The sequence below is a fragment of the Herpailurus yagouaroundi genome, unplaced genomic scaffold (assembly GCF_014898765.1).
Source record: "Herpailurus yagouaroundi ecotype Mexico unplaced genomic scaffold, PumYag 67172, whole genome shotgun sequence".
In the NCBI taxonomy this organism is placed as follows: Eukaryota; Metazoa; Chordata; class Mammalia; order Carnivora; family Felidae; genus Herpailurus; species Herpailurus yagouaroundi.
The window spans coordinates 86855-106513 of NW_024420017.1; the positions used below are offsets into that span (position 1 = coordinate 86855).

At 39.4% G+C, this 19659-nt stretch overlaps 1 protein-coding gene across 2 annotated transcripts in view; it reads right to left on the bottom strand.

The window, feature by feature from the left end:
- Positions 1–15568, bottom strand: part of VSIG4 (V-set and immunoglobulin domain containing 4) — a 38425-nt gene extending 22857 nt beyond the window's left edge. Inside the window, exons 1-3 of one of the 2 annotated variants that reach the window (XM_040467035.1) lie at positions 15392–15568; positions 9215–9571; positions 8194–8475 (exon numbers count right to left, since the gene is read on the bottom strand). In XM_040467035.1, coding sequence (XP_040322969.1) covers positions 8194–8475; positions 9215–9571; positions 15392–15446 — 694 coding nt within the window. In that variant the 5' untranslated portion in view covers positions 15447–15568. The remainder of the gene's footprint in view (positions 1–8193; positions 8476–9214; positions 9572–15391) is intronic. The other variant, XM_040467034.1, reaches the window with a different exon arrangement.
- Between the last annotated feature and the right edge of the window lie 4091 nt (positions 15569–19659).

Consider the following 19659-nt stretch of genomic DNA (forward strand, 5'->3'; position numbering starts at 1 on the left):
CACCTATATGCTTTGGAACAGGTGAACACTGCGTTACATTTCATTCACAGGCATGGATAGCAAAAATACCCAATGGGACTAATGTCTCTATATTGTACTTACTACAGGTGTCTCCATGAGAAGTCAAAGAATTATATACAATTACCCTCCTAAATTGCCTTGATGTCAATTAAGAAAGATTATAAATCCTGAGGAATGGGTTAATTGGGAGCTCTGTAGAGGAGAGGTTGGTAGAGTTCTTCTTAACACTTCCAAAGGAAGCGTCATTATCTGGGCCTCTGTAGGCTCTGCTCGGAACAAACACTCCAAAAGAGAGCTCTGATGGCTTCAATATCAAGACGACCTCATTTTAGATATAACATCTGAACCCATTGTATGGCATGAAGGAGGGATGACTTCCCCCAGCCCACGTTTACCTGATGGACCAGTTCATTCAGAACTTTGGAAGATTGGCACTGGATTATTAGGCATGGCCACGTGGAAAGGCCACTTAATGAATATTTCAAATAAATTATCCATCTCTCTTAGATTAAATGAGACTCATAAAATTCAAGCATGTATCAGACTTCCTTTTCTGTTTATGTTAGGCATGCCTCATTAGGCCCTTGATAACAATCTTCTGACTTGCCATAATTGTTGTTTTTATACTTGTCTTAATTCTACTATTTCTTTTAATCAGTATAAAAAAATCTTATATATCCTTAAGGCACGTAATGGGATTTGGATGCCTGTCATTATGGATCGGTCTTGGCCACATTCCCCTGAAATGTATCTCATAGACGAAATATTTAAAAAGTATCTTACACTGCACCCCATGTTTTTTGTAGCTTTACTGGTAACCACTCTACTTGGGATTATAGCTATTACAGCTACAGCAACAACAGCCAGTTTTGCACTGCATCAGACTGTACAAACCACCCACTTTGTACAAAACTGGCATCAAGATTCAGAAAGGCTGTGTAACAGCCAACGGCTGATTGATAGCTGAATAGAGAGCCAATCATATGACTTGCAACAAGCTGTACTTTTTCTAGATCAATTGATTAGTTTACAACAACAGATAAAGCTTCAATGTGATTGGAACATTTTGTGTCACCCCCCACGTATATAATCAATCTACAGTATCATGGGACCTGGTGCATCAACACCTTCTTTTTTAAAATTTTTTTAATGTTTATTTATTTTTGAGACAGAGACAGAGCATGGACAGGGGAGGGGCAGAGAGAGAAGTAGACACAGAATCTGAAACAGGCTACAGGCTCCGAGCTGTCAGCACAGAGCCTAACGTGGGGCTTGAACCCACAAACTGTGAGATCATGACCTGAGCTGAAGTTGGATGTTTAATCCACTGAGCCACCCAGGTGCCCCGCATCAGCACCTTCTTAATCAAGGTACACCTCTGATGATATAGTTCAATTACAAAAGGATATCTATGAAACATTCAAAAATAAACTTGAGATGATTTGTGGTGTTCCTTCTCTATCTGAGATAACTAATCAAATCTCAGAATTTAATCCAATGAATTATATAAAACCCTTAATCTTTTCTGCGATTGTTAGTTTTATATTAATCTTTGTCTAATTACCTTGCATATACCTAATGTGGAGAATAGGACAGCAATGAAGCCAAAAATATGCCTCACAAGCCTCTGTCTTTGCCCTCCAGCTTTGCCAAATGAAAGAAAAAGGGGGATATGTAGGAGATGCAAGAGAGAAGCATCAAACTGAAAACTACAAGACATTGTTGAATGAAGTTTCAAATAACTGGAAAGACGTCTCATGTTCATGGATTGAAAAATTTAATATTATTAAGATGGCAATACTGTCAAAATCTGTAGAATAAATTCAATCACTATAAAAATCTCAATGACCTATTTGCAGAAATGGAAAAGCTGATCCTATATGGATCAATATAACTCCAGATGGAATTGCCATGGATCCTAAATAACCAAAACAATCTTGAAAAAGAGAAACAAAATTGGAAAACTCACCAATTTAAAAACTTACTACATTCTTTCTCATTTCCAAGTAGTATTGCATTGTATATAGTTGTAGCAACGTGGATGGAACTGGAGGGTATTATGCTAAGTGAAATAAGTCAGGCAGAGAGAGACAGATACCATACGTTTTCACTCATAAGTGGATCCTGAGAAACTTAACAGAGAACCATAGGTGAGGGGAAGGGGGAAAAAGTTACAGACAGGGAGGGAGGCAAACCATAAAAGACACTTAAATACTGAAAACAAACTGAGGGTTGATGGGGGGTGGGGGAGAGGGGAAAGTGGGTGATGGGCATTGAGGAGGGCACCTGTTGGGATGAGCACTGGGTGTTGTATGAAAACCAATTTGACAATAAATTATATTTAATATAAAAAATAAAAACTTACCACAAAGCTATAGAAACCAAAACTGTGGTACTTGTATCAATATATTGATCATGTAATACAATTGAGAGTCATAAATAAATTTTTATATCTTTGGTCATTGATATTTGACAGGACTGCTAAGACCATTCAGTGGGTAATCATAGTTTCTTCAACTAATAATGCTGGGACAACCAGAGAATACAATAATGAGCTTGGTCCCTCTGTCTCCTGCTATATATAAAAATTAATTCTAAATAGATCAGAGATCTAAACATATGAGATATAACTTTAAAACTCTGAAAAGAAAGCATAGGAGTAAATATCTGTGTCCTTGCATTGGTAGTGGATCCTTAGATATGACACCAAAAGCATAAGCATCAAAAGAAAAAAAAATAATAAGTTAGACTTCAGCAAAATTAAAAACTTTTGTGTATCAAAGGACTCTATCAAGAAAGTGAAATTCAACCTATAGAATGAGATAAAATATTTGCAAACAATATATCTGAAAATAATCTAGCATTAAGAATATACGAAACAATATTACAACTCAACAATTACAAAGGAAAACAATCAAATTTTGAAATGTGCACAATTACATTTATAAAATTAGACATGGGGATACAATGCACAACATGGGAAATACAGTCAATAATATGTAATAATACATAACAATTTTGTATGGTAAATGATGGTAGCTAGACTATACATGGTGATCACTTCATAATGTTTATTAATGTTGAATCACCACATTGTACACCTGAAACTAATATATTATTGTATACTTCAATAAACTACACTTCAATAAAAAATAATGTGCAAAATATTTGAATAATCTATCCTCCAAAGAAGGCATACAAAGGGCCAATAAGCACATGAAAAGATAGTCAACATCATTAGTCACTAGGGACATGCAAAGTGTAACAAGATGATACTACTTCATACCCACTTAGTTTGTTATAATTTAATAAATAAAATGCAAAATAAGTTGATGAAAAATGAGGAGAAATTGCAACCCTCATACACTGCTGATGAGAATGTAAAATAGTACAGCCACTTTGGAAAAGAGTTCAGGAGTTACTCAAAAATATATGTATAGAGTGACTATATGACCCAGAAATTCCATTCCTACTCATATACTTAAGCGAATTGAAATGAAATTCAAATGAAGACATGTACATGATTGCTACTAGTAGCATTATTCATAATAAAAAAAAGTAGAAACAGCCCCAGTTCCCATCAATTGACGAGTGAATGATAACATGCGTTATATCCATGCAATGGAATAATATTTGGCAATAAAAAGAATGAAAATCTAATACATGCTACACCATGGATGAACTTTGAAAATATCATGCTAAGTAAAAGAAACCAGACACAAAATGTCACATATTGCATGGTTCAATTAATATGAAATACCCAGAATAGATAAGTATTCTAAGGTAAGTAAACAGAAAGTAGATTAGTGATTTCTAGGGGTTGGAGGAATGGAGGATGAGAGTGATTGCTTAAAGAACATGGTGGTTCCTTTTGGAGTGTTTAAAATGCTCTTGAACTGGATAACGGTGATGAGTGTGCAACAATCTGAACCACTGAATCATATTAATTTAAAAGTTGAATTTTATAGTATGCAAAGTATATCTCATTGGCAAAAAGATGTCAATGGAGGTGGATAGAATTTCTTTAGACTAAGAAGAAGGAAGAAAATTGCAGGTAGGAAGAACAGCACTTTATGTTACAGATGTGGAAAGATAAGTCTGGATAGGTTGTCTGGGAACAGACTAAGGGAGTTTAGGCTTTGTTTTTTGTAGAAGTGTCCATGTGGAGCAACAGAAAGTTTCTGAGGAAGGAATAAACATTGCCCAATCTAAATTTTGCAAAAATAATTCTGACAACAGTGTGGTGAGGTTTTTGAAGGTGAAGGAGTGGTATATTTTGTCTATTCATTTACAAATATCCATTAAGTGCCTCCTATATGCCAAGTACTTTGCTGGACCCTCATGGATTTTATATCTCATGACATAGAATAGATACTCAATAAATGATGATTTAGTTGATGCTTTGGTGTGAATGGATGGACATAGAGAAGTCATTTAAAAGGCAATTGGAAAAGAAAAAAAAACTGACACTCTCCTTATTTCCATTCCCCAGAAATTGTTCAAGAAAAAATATGATGAAACTAATGAGGGTATTGGAAAAGAAAAGAGGAGCTTAATAAGAGAGCTGATCAGTAGTTGAATTCACAGCACTTGGTGATATTGATGATTATTTGAAATGGAAGGGGAGGAGGAAGTTAAAGATGTTGCCGAAGCTTCAAACTAGGTCTTTGACAACATTTATGATCCAAGAGATAAATTAAGGAAAAGCAAGCAGAGGGGTCTTAGAAGGATCAGTCAGATAGGTCTTAGGAGAACCAAAAGAGAATGGTGGTGGTGATAGAATTTGAAATACCTTTGAGGAAGAAGGAATGTCAACTGTTACACTGATGTTGAAGAGGATGAGTGTGAATGAAAAGGTCTAAAATTTTCATAATTTGGAGGTTAGTGATGATTCAATAGGTGGGTCAGAGAGTTAGATTAGCTGAGGTTAAAAGCACAGATGGAGGGTTTGCTGTGGAGAAAAAGGCATATTTTACTCTGCTCCAAGAAGGAATTGGTAGGGAAATGTCAAGACAGAGAGGGTAGTTGAGAGAATTCACATCCGAGACGGATCTGGGTATTCTCTCATGTTATGAGAGCCGAACTGGAGGCTTAAAATAGAGTAAAAGTGTTCTCAACAGCTGCTATCAGGAATGGGACAAAAATTCACAAGTTGGTAAACAGTATGGGGATAGGCAGTGGGTGTCACAGAACATGAAAGTAAACTGATAACTGAGGCCAAAGCATCTCTGCAGTAAAAATGTAATTAATGTTTATTTTTGACAGACAGAGAGAAAGACAGACAGAGCATGAGTGGGGGAGGGGCAGAGAGAGGGGGAGACACAGAATCTGAAGCAGGCTCCAGGCTCTGAGCTGTCAGCACAGAGCCTGACATGGGGCTCAAGCTCACAGACTGTGAGATCATGACCTGAGCCAAAGTCGCATGCTCAACTGACTGAGCCACCCAGGCGCCCATCTCTGCATTTTTTAAAATCAAAGCTTAGCTGTCTGAATGTGAAGAAAGGCATGGCATCCAGAGCTATATCATAAGTGAGGAATGGCATAGAGTGTAAGGCAGAGGAATGAGGATTTAGAGCTATGTAGGTCAGAGATAAAATGCAACCAGAATCATGGAACCAGGTTGAGGTGCAGAAAGAAGGTGAAGGCTCACAGAGCAGAGAAGGGTGCAAGACTGAGAATAACTTCTCTGAGTCTCATTTTCCTTTCTCATCACTAAAGGACAATGGTAAATAGTGCCTAACGACTTTGTTGCCTGTAAGCATAAACTTTGATAAGGAATGGACAGGTTGTTTGTAAGCAAGGTCCTTCCCAGATTGTCTAGGAACTAACTCACAGAAAAGTGAGAATTTTTAACTATCACTTTATGAAGTATACTTTCTTGGACTTTCTGGTCATGTTCTGCCCTCTCTGCCTGACCATTTGTCAACTCTCAGAGAACTGGGCCATGTAATTCTCTAAGATTCAGACTGCCCTTGTTCCCCCACAACTAACAGACCAAAACATACACACACACACACTCATTACAACTCAACTTTGGGAAATAAATTCTTTCAAGAAAACAAAGGAGTCTCAAACCAACATTAATCTCCTAATCCAAATAGTGAGTGAGAGCCAGCTTGCTCATTTTCCTTACACAGAGCTATCTTCTGAGGATAATAATTTTTAGGTGGCTCAGAGGATAAGTCCCTAAAAGTTAGTTAGTTCCCAACATGTTTTGGGCAATGGCAGCCTTGTTGGAATAAACATCCTCCCTTCCAAGGAGATGTCTTGGAAGGCAACAAGATGCATTTAGACATACCACTGCTGGGATGGCTGTTTAAACCCCAACCTGCAACCTTTATGTACATAATTTGTTGTGCTCCCAGGATAATTCTGTAAGAAACAGCCAGACCTTGATTTACCAGAGTCAATCAGAGACATCAACCAGAACTTTCATTTGACTTTAGAAGACGCTGGCAGGGGGGGGGGGGGTGGTGGTATAAAAAAAAAAAACAGTATGTAGATATCTGGGCTTTATTTCATGAAGCAAAACCAAACACAAACAACAAAATAACAACAAAAATCCTCACTAAACAAAACAAAGAAAAAGCAAAATGAAATATCACCTTACACCTGTTATAATGGCTAAAATCAAAAAGACAAGAAATAACAAGTGTTGGTGAAGATGTGGAGAAAAAGGTACCCTCATACACTACTGGTGAGAATGTTAACTGGTACAGCCACTGTTAAAAACAGCATGGAGGCTTTTCAAAAATAAATAAATAAATAAATAAATAAATAAATAAAAGTAGAAATACTATATGATCCATTAATTCTGCTATTGGGAATCTACCCAAAGAATATGAAAACACTAATTTGAAAAGATATATGCACCTCTATGCTTATTGCAGCATTATTTACACTAGCCAAGATATGGAAGCAACATAAGTGTCCATGGTTAGACAAATGGATATGGAAAAAGTGGTGTATATATGTACAATGGAATATTAAATAGCCATAAAAGAGGATGCAATCAAGCCATTTGAGACAACATGGATGGACATAGAGGATATTATGATAAGTGAAATAAGTTAGACTGAGAAAGACAAATACCATATGATTTCACTCATATGGTATCTAAAAAATGAATTAAAAAAAGCAGAATCAGGGGCGCCTGGGTGGCGCAGTCGGTTAAGCGTCCGACTTCAGCCAGGTCACGATCTCGCGGTCCGGGAGTTCGAGCCCCGCGTCAGGCTCTGGGCTGATGGCTCAGAGTCTGGAGCCTGTTTCCGATTCTGTGTCTCCCTCTCTCTCTGCTCCTCCCCCGTTCATGCTCTGTCTCTGTCTGTCCCAAAAATAAATAAACGTTGAAAAAAAAAAAAGAAAAGCAGAATTATATGTATAGACACAGAGAACAAACTGATGGTTGCCAGAGGGTAGGAGTGTGGGAAGATGGGAAAAATGTGTGAAGAGGAATGGGAGATAGAGGCTTCTAGTTAGGAAATAAAAGAGGATAAAAGCACAGTAAAAGGAATATAGTTAATGATATTGTAATAGTGATGTAATAGTAGTTGCACTTGTAGTGAACTTAGCATAATGTATAAACATGTCAATTCACTATGTTGTGCACCTGAAACTAATGTAACACTGTGTGTCAACTATACAAAAAAAAAAAAAAAAAAAAAAAAAAAAACAACAAAAATAGATTCCAAAGGGTGTCCGGGAGCTAATAAAGATTCAAACATAAGAGACAATTAGATGTAATGGAAAGAGTATGCCATCTTCATGCAAGTTCCAACTTGAACTTTCTAGCTGTGAGCTCCTGGGCAAATATATTTCCCTTTCTGATTTTCAATTTCTTCCGTAAAATTGGGCTGATTATAGCTATCTCATGAGATAGATGTGGGAATCAATTATAAAATGTCTGCTGAGTTCTTGTGAATTGTGTCTGAAAAATATGAATTACCTAGTGAATGTCACTTTCCCCATTACCCTCTTTGTCTTCTTAACCCACAACATGACAGGCATTGTCTCCAGCCTTGTGATTATCAGTTCAGAATTTTTCTTTCTCTGTGATTGCACAACCCAGGACACCACCCCCCTCCACACACACAAACTGTCTTCTATGGAATAAAGATATCTCCATTACAAGGACTGTGATTGCAAGGATCTCCAAAAGAAAGGATTGCTCACCTTTGACCACAAACTTCACAATGTCACTGCGCTGCTCAGATCCTACCCGGCCCTTGGCAGTACAGAAATAGGAGCCGGAGTCAGCCACCACAGCATGCTTGAAGAGTAAGGTACTCGACCCTGCTACTTTGATGGGTTCTTGATTGACAGTCTGTTCCTTATACCAAACATAACTTATGGGAGGAGAACCCCAAGCCTGGCATTGAAGACTAATCCTCATTCCCTGGGGTACTGTGAAGCCATAGCCACTGCCAGTCGTCACTGTGGGCTTGGAAACAGAGACTGCAAAAGGGAAGACAAGAGGGGAGGCTCTGAGAAGTTACAAGGATATGTGAAGACAAGGCTGAGTCATGCTTCCTGTGTATAGGAACAAGTATATATCTGCAAAGGGAACTAAAAGGGGCTCTTGACTTGGGAGAGAAAAAAAAAATCTTTCTTTGGACGATTAGGTACTGTTTTGTGTTATCTAGGGTTGGGGATTATCTGGAATTAAAAATCAACTGATTTTTTTTGAAATGTATAGAGATTTTTTTTTTTAGGCATCAATAGATTGAGTTTTTGGATTATCTGCAATTTTGGATTACCAAGGCAGGCTTTCATAAATTGTCAAGTCAGCAATATTTATCTTGGCTGACCCCAGCATCCCTTTCCCCAGAGCTTTTCTGTCAACCTCTAGTTACTCTCCAATATTATGATTAGATAGATATACTCATTTTCATGAGTTTTAAGACCCATAACCCAAGGAGGGAAACCAGGGTGTGGATGCTGGAACTTCTGGGAAACTTCAAGGGGTAAATATTTGAAGATGAGGAGCCCTTTTCAATACTTCTTAAATTATACTATAAGAGTGGTGACCCTGAGGATCTTATGCCTGTCCACTTCTCTTGATTAGCACATATAACTGAAAAGAGTCTGTATACAAGTAGACAAAATTCCCTGGGTTTATCAAGGTTTTCTAGGATTATAGTCCTTTATTTGGCCTTCATCTATTAGTGCTTTCCTACCCCCCACAGTGACTCACCTTTCTGGACGCGGAGCTCAATGATCTTATCTTTCACCACTTGGTTACCATTAGGGGTCTGCCAAGTGACTTCACATGTGTAGTGGCTCCGGTCATCCATCTCCAGGCTATTCAGTTGGAGGGACACATCTCCTGGAACCTTGTGGCTCACTTGTAGGCGGCCTCGATACTTTGCTTGCTGGATATGGTCTCCAGAGGAATCATGTAGAAATATGGTGACTGGGTCCAAGTCACGTTGTACCAGCCACTTTACCAAGACTTGAGTGTAACCTTGCAGAGGACCATAGGTGCATGGAATATTTACATCCCCTTTCCAAGGCCCTGTAACACTCTCAGGTGCTTCCAGGATGGGATGGCCTGAAGAGGAGAAACAGAGGAAGAAAGCAGACATAGATAGCCCACCCATCTGGAAGCTAGGATAGAAGTGGCAGATCTTAAGAGGCTTCTGAGAAACACCTCTCAAATTTCCTTCCATAATACTGTCAGATTGATGTGTCATTTTTTTCTCTGCCAGCCTTCTCATCAATCAGAACCTGTTCTCAGAAGGAAAGCTCTTAACACGTTAGCTTTTTTCAGTTTCAAGTCCTTTTCCTGTCACTACCTTGCTGTGAGATGACTCTGGGTAAGTCACTTTTCACCATGAGGACCCATTTTCTTATCTATAATGTAGAGAGTTTGAATGGAATGATCTCTAAGGATTCTTCAAACTGTGAAATTCTGTAAGTCTATTTAAAAAAGCTTCTTTCAACATTTTCCAAAAGAAGTGTAGGAGCAAATGCTAAATAGCTGTGTTTAGGATATTTTATTATGTAATTATGTACCTGGAGAAATATGTGGGCTTCAGGGCTAAGAAAGAAAGGGCCATATTCCCTGCTTACTCCCCATTGCTCCACAGAAGGGCTCAGTTTTTGGGTCCTCATCCCTAAGCTCTTCTCTAGAAGGGAGGAAGGTTGCTGAAAAGGGCAACTCTGAAGGTGGAAACGTGTGAAATGTATTCCTGTTTAATAAAATCATTAGTTATTGTTAACTTTGAAACTTGCAGTTAAAAGCCTGACTTTTTTCCTTATTTCTTTTTCTTTATTTTTGCTTTCTCTTAGGTTTCACCAAAGGTACATTGGAAAGTCCCATCCCGAGGGGTAATGGAGAGAAAAATGCCTGGAGAGGAAAAGGATATGAATAAAATCCTAGAGCTGGCTATGGTAAGGATGGTAGTAGGAACAAAAGGAGATTGATCCTTGGAATGCTGGGGAAGGAAACATGGGGAAGGCAAGTTGGGGGTGTTGAGAGAGCCATCACCTCCCTTTAGAAATTTCCATTCATAAAGTTGTATTTTGAGGACTTTGTGTTTTACTTAAATCTGACCAAGAGTGAGGGATTGTATTTAGACAATTTCTTTATGTCTGTACTAGAAGAATGAGCTTGAAACTGTGAGATGTAACTGAATAAAAGTGTTTTATGTAGCTTAGATTCCCAGGCTTCAGTCAAAGAGATGGAAGACAGGATGGGGGCATCCTCCCAGAATTTATTGCCAAGTACCAGGGCTTCTATCAGTGGGGAGACTAAAGTCAAGTCTATAGTCTGTGCCCTCAGCAGAGATTCTTAGAGCATAGCTAGCATATTTTTGACAAGATAAAAGCCTTGAGTAGAAAAGAATAAACAAACATGAGTCCATGTTGTTAAACCCACCACATATTCTCTGGAGGGTTTCAGATTGTGCAGGAAGCAGAATTCAGACCCATGAATGGGAGCATAATAGGGGTGGATTTTGGTTTGCCCTAAAAATGAACTTTATAATTATCCATATCTGTTTATTGATGGACTAACTTGTCAGGGGGAAATTCTGAGCTTTGTTTATGTCTTGGACAGTATTACTCTTTAAGGTACCTTCCAATCCTAGATGGTTCAATACTAATTGTAACGGAAATGGAAGTTAAATAATTACATTTTCTAGCTGGTGGTGAACTATCACCAGACAGTGGTGAGTTTCACTGTGCTATTGCTAGTGTAGGCCTCCATATGCATGCAAGTACAGCTTATCATCATCATGAACACACACGTGTCACTTGCAAACACACATATTGGGCCTTAAGACCCATGAAAACCATCTGAGTCTCCCAGTTTAATGTGCTCTTTCCCAATAATCTTTCAGCTCTCCCAAATCTGTCTCCCCTCCTCTGAAAACATTCTCACACTTTTCTCCTGGACAACAAAGCAGCATTCTGCTGTGAGGACATTTGGAACAGCTGAACATGCCTTTGTCTATATGTATGTATGTCTTCCTTCTCGGGGGACTTTAGGGAACTGCAAGGCCTGGCTTACATTACCCTTTCTGGGAACTTCCTGGGTTATCTCACAGAGCCCACTGTGGTCTGTCAAGAATATGAATAGCCAATCTCAATTTCTCAATCTTGAAAGTCACTTCTAAAAGTAGATTGGGCTTGGGGCACCTGGATGGCTCAGTCTGTTAAGCGTCTGACTTTTGATCTCAGCTCAGGGTTTGATCTCAAGGTTGTGAGTTCAAGTCGTGTGTTGGGCTCCACGCTGGGCATGAAGCCTAATTGAAAAAAAAAGAAGACAAAGGAAGAAAAGAAAAGAAAAGAAAAGAAAAGAAAAGAAAAGAAAAGAAAAGAAAAGAATTGGTTGGGCTTTACTTCCACATTCCAGAATAAGGGCATGGGACAGAGTTAGAAACAATAGTTCTAAGAATTACATATTTTTTCCCCTTTTACTTTTTTCTTCCCCTCTCTTTTCTTCTTTCCTACCTTCAACCCGTCCTTCCATCTGGTTTCTATTCTTCTTCCTTCTTTTTCTTGTTTTCCCCCCTTCCTCCTGCTTCATTAGTAGCACAACGACAGAGTGTATGGTAGGCATAGAGCATCACACACACAAAAAAGACATTGTACATTATGTACTCTGATCTCCAAAGTGAAGGTAACCTCAATAGAATTGACTTTCACCTGCCAGCTTTCCTTGCGATTCTCAGAGAGCCTAGAGAAACGTGAATAGAAGCACCTAATGAGATCAGGAGAATAATGAATAACAGCATGATGTAGTAAGAAGAACAACACCAATCGAAGTCCAAGGTCTATCATAACATGTGACCTGTGTCACCATGTCTCTGTGTGACCTGGAGTAAATTTCTAAACCTGTATGAGATTCAGGTCATTATCAGTAAAATGGAGATAACAATAAACCTTCCATTCAAGGCTATTTGAAGATCAAATGAGCTTTTAGGTGTGAAAGCACCTAGCATGATGGATGGCATTCAGTAGGTGGTAGATAATTGCCAGTCCTGTCTCATGCCTCAAGAGAAACTTTTCATGTTTGTTTTGATTCTTCTTATCTTATAGAAGTCCTCTATATGTCTTCTCCAGAGGAAAGATTAATTAGATTATATCATTTTCAGTTTTAATGATGACCTGAAGGAGGAGTTAGCACATGAGAAGGTAAGCGGCTACCCTCACCAACCTGGGGGAGCCTACCAAATTATGAGCAGGAAATAGGCCATCCATGGATTGTAAGGAACCAGAAAGGATAAAGTAGCCTGTATAAATAGCAACAGGACTTGTTTGGAAGCCAATGTGAAATGTTGATCAAATTAAGCAATATAGATGGCTTTCCTGGAAGACTGGGTAGGGAAAATCTATTTCAGGAAACTCTCACCTCCTGGGGAAATGCTCTGCCTTTTATGGATCCGTGAAAACCACCAAATGGCAAAGCACTTGCTTTGACAGGGATTGAGGTACCAGGCAGTATAGAATTTGAGACTTCTAGAATGGCATAGCTGTAAGGGCTTTTGGTTGCATTTCCTCATGGTACATGTAGGCAAGCCAAGAGAAAGAAAGATGCTTATCTAAAAGTTACACAGAAAGCAGGGGCTGAACTGGGCCCACGGGCTTAGAAGAAAGGCTTTTGGATGCTACACTGCCTTCTTACCTTATTAAACCACTAGCCACAACTGAAATTAGTAACCCCTTACTTGACATGGTTTAAAGTTGCTTGATTTGACTTGCTGAAAAAAAATTCCATCTGCTGGCTATTTTCTGAAAAGCGTTTCCCAGGCCTTCAGAGTCTTACTCTCTTTTCTCAGGGAAAAACTGAATTTTCTCTAAATATTATCCCTCTACAGGAGAAAGACCTGGGCTAGGCATTGACTCAAGGGGCTTTGTTGAAAAGAGTTTAATTTGAGAAACAGGGGACAGTACTTGTTCTAGGAACTGGACTTAGGAAAGCAAAATGCAGGGCCTGTGTAATAGTCCTAAATAAAGGAAAAACTTAGTTTTCTGGGCAAGAGTTCCTTTATAGGGCCAATTTTAGGTCCTTTTTTTAATCTTCATCCTCTCACCATCACACAGAGAGTGGGATCTTCCCATAACCCCACACCCCCATGTGTGGCCTCTCTCCCTCTCTTGGGTTGCCTCCTGGCTTAGATAATAGCTGTTAATAAAATGTTTATAATGTTTATAAAGTTAAAATATTTATTTTTATTATTATTATTATAATTATTATTTCAACATGTGTCTTTGACCCAGTAGCTGATTGTGGCCCCTAGAGGCCCTATGAGGCCAGCCAAGCTGATGTAATCACTGTACAGTAGGCTGGAGACACTGAGATCCAGGGAGAGGGAAGGTGTTATTGGCCATTCAGTATGTCCTGAGCTCTAGATCTATAGTGTTAAACACTCCACACAAAAGGAAGTTCTGCTTCCATGTCTAGAGGACCTCACAGGCAGAAGAAGGAACAATATACATGAGAGTACTCACGTGAACACACACAATTTAACTTTAACATGTACAGAATGTTACCCTGAGCCCCAGTCCTGCTTCTGTAAGTCTCCGCTAAAAACAACAGATTTGGAGAAGGTAGAAAGGTGTATTGTAAAACCTGGCAGATGATGAAATATTGCTGTTTTTAAAAAGCACTATTATTTAGGAAAATTAACTCTGCCACTAATGCTCTGTGGCCTGGAGCACATTCTTTTCCTCTCAGGTAACTTGATTTAGTATCTCTTTTAGCTTTGAGGATCTAGAATTTGATGGGTCACAAAGGCCCAGGATAGATTAGCATAATTTGAGTCTGTTGTGAAAAACTGAGTTCTTTCTGACCACAAAGGGACACCAACCTAACATCCATCCATCCTCTCCCTCTAAAGATATGGAATAAGCAGAGGTGCAGCAAGAACCGATTTGCCCTATCTTGGGTCTCACTTAGCTATTACTCATGCTTAGTTACCTAAAAGTCTATCTCAATTCTCAGGGATATAAATGAGAATGGGGGAATGCCCAAGGAAATAATGCTTCTATGGGATAGCCATACTTCTTTTAGGATATATATCCAGCATTAATTTCCCCCAAGTAGCCTGGACAAACTGGGCCATATTCACAGGGAAAGGAGCTACAGCAAGAGGTGGTAAGAAACCACCAAGTCCTATGAATAGCAATTGAAGAAGCTAGGGCTTGTTTATTTTGGAGAAGAGATAAATCAAAGGGACATGGTGTCTGTCCTCAGAACTCTAAAGGGCTGTCACAACATCAAGGGAGTAGATATGTTCTTTGTGTATCCAAGAAATAGAGCTGGAGCTTTAGGATGAGAATCACAAGGAAGTGGATTTAGTTCAACACAAGGAAGAACTTCTAACATTTGGAACTACTCTTGCACAGACTAGATAGTCTGGGGAAGTGGTGAACTCTCAATGCCTGGAATTATGTAAACAGATATTTTGAGCACTTGTTCATAACTATGAAAAATGGGTCTAGATTACTTTTAAGGTCCTATGTAACTCTTGGACAACATTCCTTCCTTGAAGCTTATATATCTTAACAGGGATCAAGACCTAGAAATAGAGGAGTTAAGGTATAATGGCATAATTTCAGGTGAAAGAAGATGGAGGAAGGATTTGGGTGGCATTGGGCACCTTCTTAATGTCCCCGAGATATGACAAGTACTAGAAAATCATGTGGATATTTTCAAGAGGATCCTTTTTAATTTCTACCCAAACTTACCTTCTAGCTTCTTCAGTAGTCTTCAGCTGCCCCAAACTGAGAGAGTCTGTAGCACTGTTTGAGAATACTCACCTATTCAGCAGGAATAGGCTTTCCTCAGTAACCATTCAATCCCCACACCCCAGACTTTTGCCTGTGACAGCAGTAGCGGCCAGATAGCAATTTCCTTCCTTACCATAGGTGACCATTGTTAGGTGGCTCAGGAGCAGGAGGTCCAGTAAGAGCCTCATCACAGCTTTAGACAGTTTTTTCCTTTGTTCCAGTCTCCTGCTGTCAAAGGCTTGAACTTATGATGGCTGTCAGATTCTGTGCCTGCTTACTTCCCTTCCTTCTCTGTATCTCTCACTTGGACTCCCAGTCTCATCTCACATTCTCCTTCCTTCCCTATTTCAGCACAAGTCATGTGAGTATGCCCTCCCTCCCCTGCCTGGGATTGGGGGTTCAGGGTGAGTGAAGCAATTCCTCCCCTTGTTAGGGTATTGATTTGACTTTCCCTGGAGCAAATAAGGCTTTCTGGTCTTTGATCTCCCAGGATGTATTTATTTTGTGTTTCTTCCACAAGACTCTGAGGCTGGGGATGACCTTTGGGTATGAGTTTTCTCCCTCTACTATAGAGATATTTTCCTTTCTGGTAGGCCCAGGGAGGAGAGATCAACATTACTGGCCTATGCAATATTTAGCAGTCATACCTTTAACTCCTGCCTGATATGCCTGTGCAAACGAACAGAGTGTTGGCAGTGGGTGCCTGTGGGCTTCAGAGTACAAGAGATTAAGTGTATGAAAGAGATTTCTGTAAATCAAAACGTAAGTATTTGGCAAGCCCATGGATAAAGTCGTTATGGGGATATATATCCCTATGTCTCACCTTTGGGAAGCTTTTTGAATCACTTCCTCCAATAGCTCCACTTCTTTGGTGGTAAATATTCCCATTAGTGCTCATTAGGGTTTGTTTGCTTGTTTGTTTATTTATTTATTTATTTATTTATTTATTTATTTATTTAAGGGAAAGTTAAGTTTAACATCCAGTGTACTTGTCCATTGACCTGTAGTGGTATGCTCTATTAGGTGGAACTTTTCAATAATTTTCAATTGCTACTTGTCTATGACTAGCAAGAGAGAAAGGAATTAAGCTTCCAAGCTTAACTCCTTCTCTTCATAGACCCCAGAGCAACTGTAAGTTCACCAGCAGTCTACACTTAGGTTTGGCATTGCTCATAGTCTACCAAGCTTTGAAAATATAAACACCTTCAAAAGGAGAAACACATCCAATAAATTCATGCCAAAATATAAGTAAAGTCTAACCTCAGCCTTTGCTTTTATGGTTTTTGTTTTTGTTTTTGATTGGAAGGATAAGAGAGGCCTTGATCAGAGAAGGGGTGAACTTCGTAGAAATGGTGAGTAAGACCCCAAGGACAGACATTATCTCCTACACATGATTGCCAAGGGGTAGTTATATACAGGTGATTTGGGACTTGACAAAGGCTAAGAGGAGACTCCAGCATTTCTTGAGTCTAATATTATTATTTCATGGAATTCTGTCAAGCACCTCTGCCTCCCAGATTCAATCCCTCTTGTATGGTTTCCCTTTGATTTTTGGTTCAGTCCACCTCATTTGAACTTCCAGTCATTGATTTCCATTGGGTCCTCACACAACGAACCCTGAATTTTGGAGATCCCTCCTTTTGTATTTTAGAACTAATACCCTACCACCACTACCAACACACACACACACACACACACACACACACACACACACACCTCTCCTTTACAGTCTTTCCTGATTAAGAGCCTACCAAAAATCCATGTCCCATTGAACTGGTGTTAATTTGTCTGGCCTGGTGACTGTTTTTATTTTATGTTTATTTATTTATTTTAGAGACAGAGACAGAGACAGAGAGAGAGAACTGGGGAGGGGCAGAGAAATAGAGGGAGAGAGAGAATCCCAAGTGGGCTGTCAGCACAGAGCCTGATATGAGGCTCAATCCCACGACCATGGGATCATGACCTGAACTGAAATCAAGGTTTGGATACTTAACCAACTGAGCCACCCAGGGTCCCTGGTAGGTGTATTTTTGAACTGCCTCTTGCCTCTTCTCAGGAGTTTATAGATGTGAAGATAAAGAAATTTCCTGGGAAACATGCACAGCCTTTCTCTGGGGAAGAATTCCTGTTCTACAGTTGAGATCAGTAACCCTGAGAAGGACACTGAAGGGGAAGTCAAGAAGCCTAGCGAAGGGCCTAGTTCTGCATCTACTTCATTCTGAGCATTTGAGCAAGTTAAATCTGAACTTCAGCTTCCCCAGTTGTAACATGAGCGCTATTAGACTTGATGTTTACATAGTTTCTGATTTTTAAAAATCAAACTACACCATACATACAATAACGACTATAACAATGATAGCTAATATTTCTTGATCACTTACTCTTCCATGCACTGTACTAAGCACTTTTTTTGGATTATATCATTTGGTACTTTCATGGTGGGTATTGTACTTACTCTTTTTTTTTTTTATATATGAAATTTATTGTCAAATTGGTTTCCATACAACACCCAGTGCTCATCCCAAAAGGTGCCCTCCTCAATACCCATCACCCACCCTCTCCTCCCTCCCACCCCCCATCAACCCTTAGTTTGTTCTCAGTTCTCAACAGTCTCTTATGCTTTGGCTCTCTCCCACTCTAACCTCTTTTTTTTTTTTCCTTCCCCTCCCCCATGGGTTCCTGTTAAGTTTCTCAGGATCCACATAAGAGTGAAACCATATGGTATCTGTCTTTCTCTGTATGGCTTATTTCACTTAGCATCACACTCTCCAGTTAAATCCACGTTGCTACAAAAGGCCATATTTCATTTTTTCTCATTGCCACGTAGTATTCCACAGTGTATATAAACCACAATTTCTTTATCCATTCATCAGTTGATGGACATTTAGGCTCTTTCCATAATTTGGCTATTGTTGAGAGTGCTGCTATGAACATTGGGGTAAAAGTGCCCCTATGCATCAGTACTCCTGTGTCCCTTGCATAAATTCCTAGCAGTGCTATTGCTGGGTCATAGGGTAGGTCTATTTTTAACTTTCTGAGGAACCTCCACACTGCTTTCCAGAGCGGCTGCACCAATTTGCATTCCCACCAACAGTGCAAGAGGGTTCCCGTTTCTCCACATCCTCTCCAGCATCTATAGTCTCCTGATTTGTTCATTTTGGCCACTCTGACTGGCGTGAGGTGATACCTGAGTGTGGTTTTGATTTGTATTTCCCTGATAAGGAGTGACGCTGAACATCTTTTCATGTGCCTGGTGGCCATCCGGATGTCTTCTTTAGAGAAGTGTCTATTCATGTTTTCTGCCCATTTCTTCACTGGGTTATTTGTTTTTCGGGTGTGGAGTTTGGTGAGCTCTTTATAGATTTTGGATACTAGCCCTTTGTCCGATATGTCATTTGCAAATATCTTTTCCCATTCCGTTGGTTGCCTTTTAGTTTTGTTGGTTGTTTCCTTTGCTGTGCAGAACTTTTTATCTTCATAAGGTCCCAGTAATTCACTTTTGCTTTTAATTCCCTTGCCTTTGGGGATGTGTCCAGTAAGAGATTGCTACGGCTGAGGTCAGAGAGGTCTTTTCCTGCTTTCTCCTCTAAGGTTTTGATGGTTTCCTGTCTCACATTCAGGTCCTTTATCCATTTTGAGTTTATTTTTGTGAATGGTGTGAGAAAGTGGTCTAGTTTCAACCTTCTGCATGTTGCTGTCCTGTTCTCCCAGCTCCATTTGTTAAAGAGACTGTCTTTTTTCCATTGGATGTTCTTTCCTGCTTTGTCAAAGATTAGTTGGCCATACATTTGTGGGTCTAGTTCTGGGGTTTCTATTCTATTCCATTGGTCTATGTGTCTGTTTTTGTGCCAATACCATGCTGTCTTGATGATGACAGCTTTGTAGTAGAGGCTAAAGTCTGGGATTGTGATGCCTCCTGCTTTGGTCTTCTTCTTCAAAATTACTTTGGCTATTCGGGGCCTTTTGTGGTTCCATATGAATTTTAGGATTGCTTGTTCTAGTTTCGAGAAGAATGCTGGTGCAATTTTGATTGGGATTGCATTGAATGTGTAGATAGCTTTGGGTAGTATTGACATTTTGACAATATTTATTCTTCCAATCCATGAGCAGGGAATGTCTTTCCATTTCTTTACATCTTCTTCAATTACCTTCATAAGCTTTCTATAGTTTTCAGCATACAGATCTTTTACATCTTTGGTTAGATTGATTCCTAGGTATTTTATGCTTCTTGGTGCAATTGTGAATGGGATCCGTTTCTTTATTTGTCTTTCTGTTGCTTCATTGTTAGTGTATAAGAATGCAACTGATTTCTGTACATTGATTTTGTATCCTGCAACTTTGCTGAATTCATGTATCAGTTCTAGCAGACTTTTGGTGGAGTCTATCGGATTTTCCATGTAT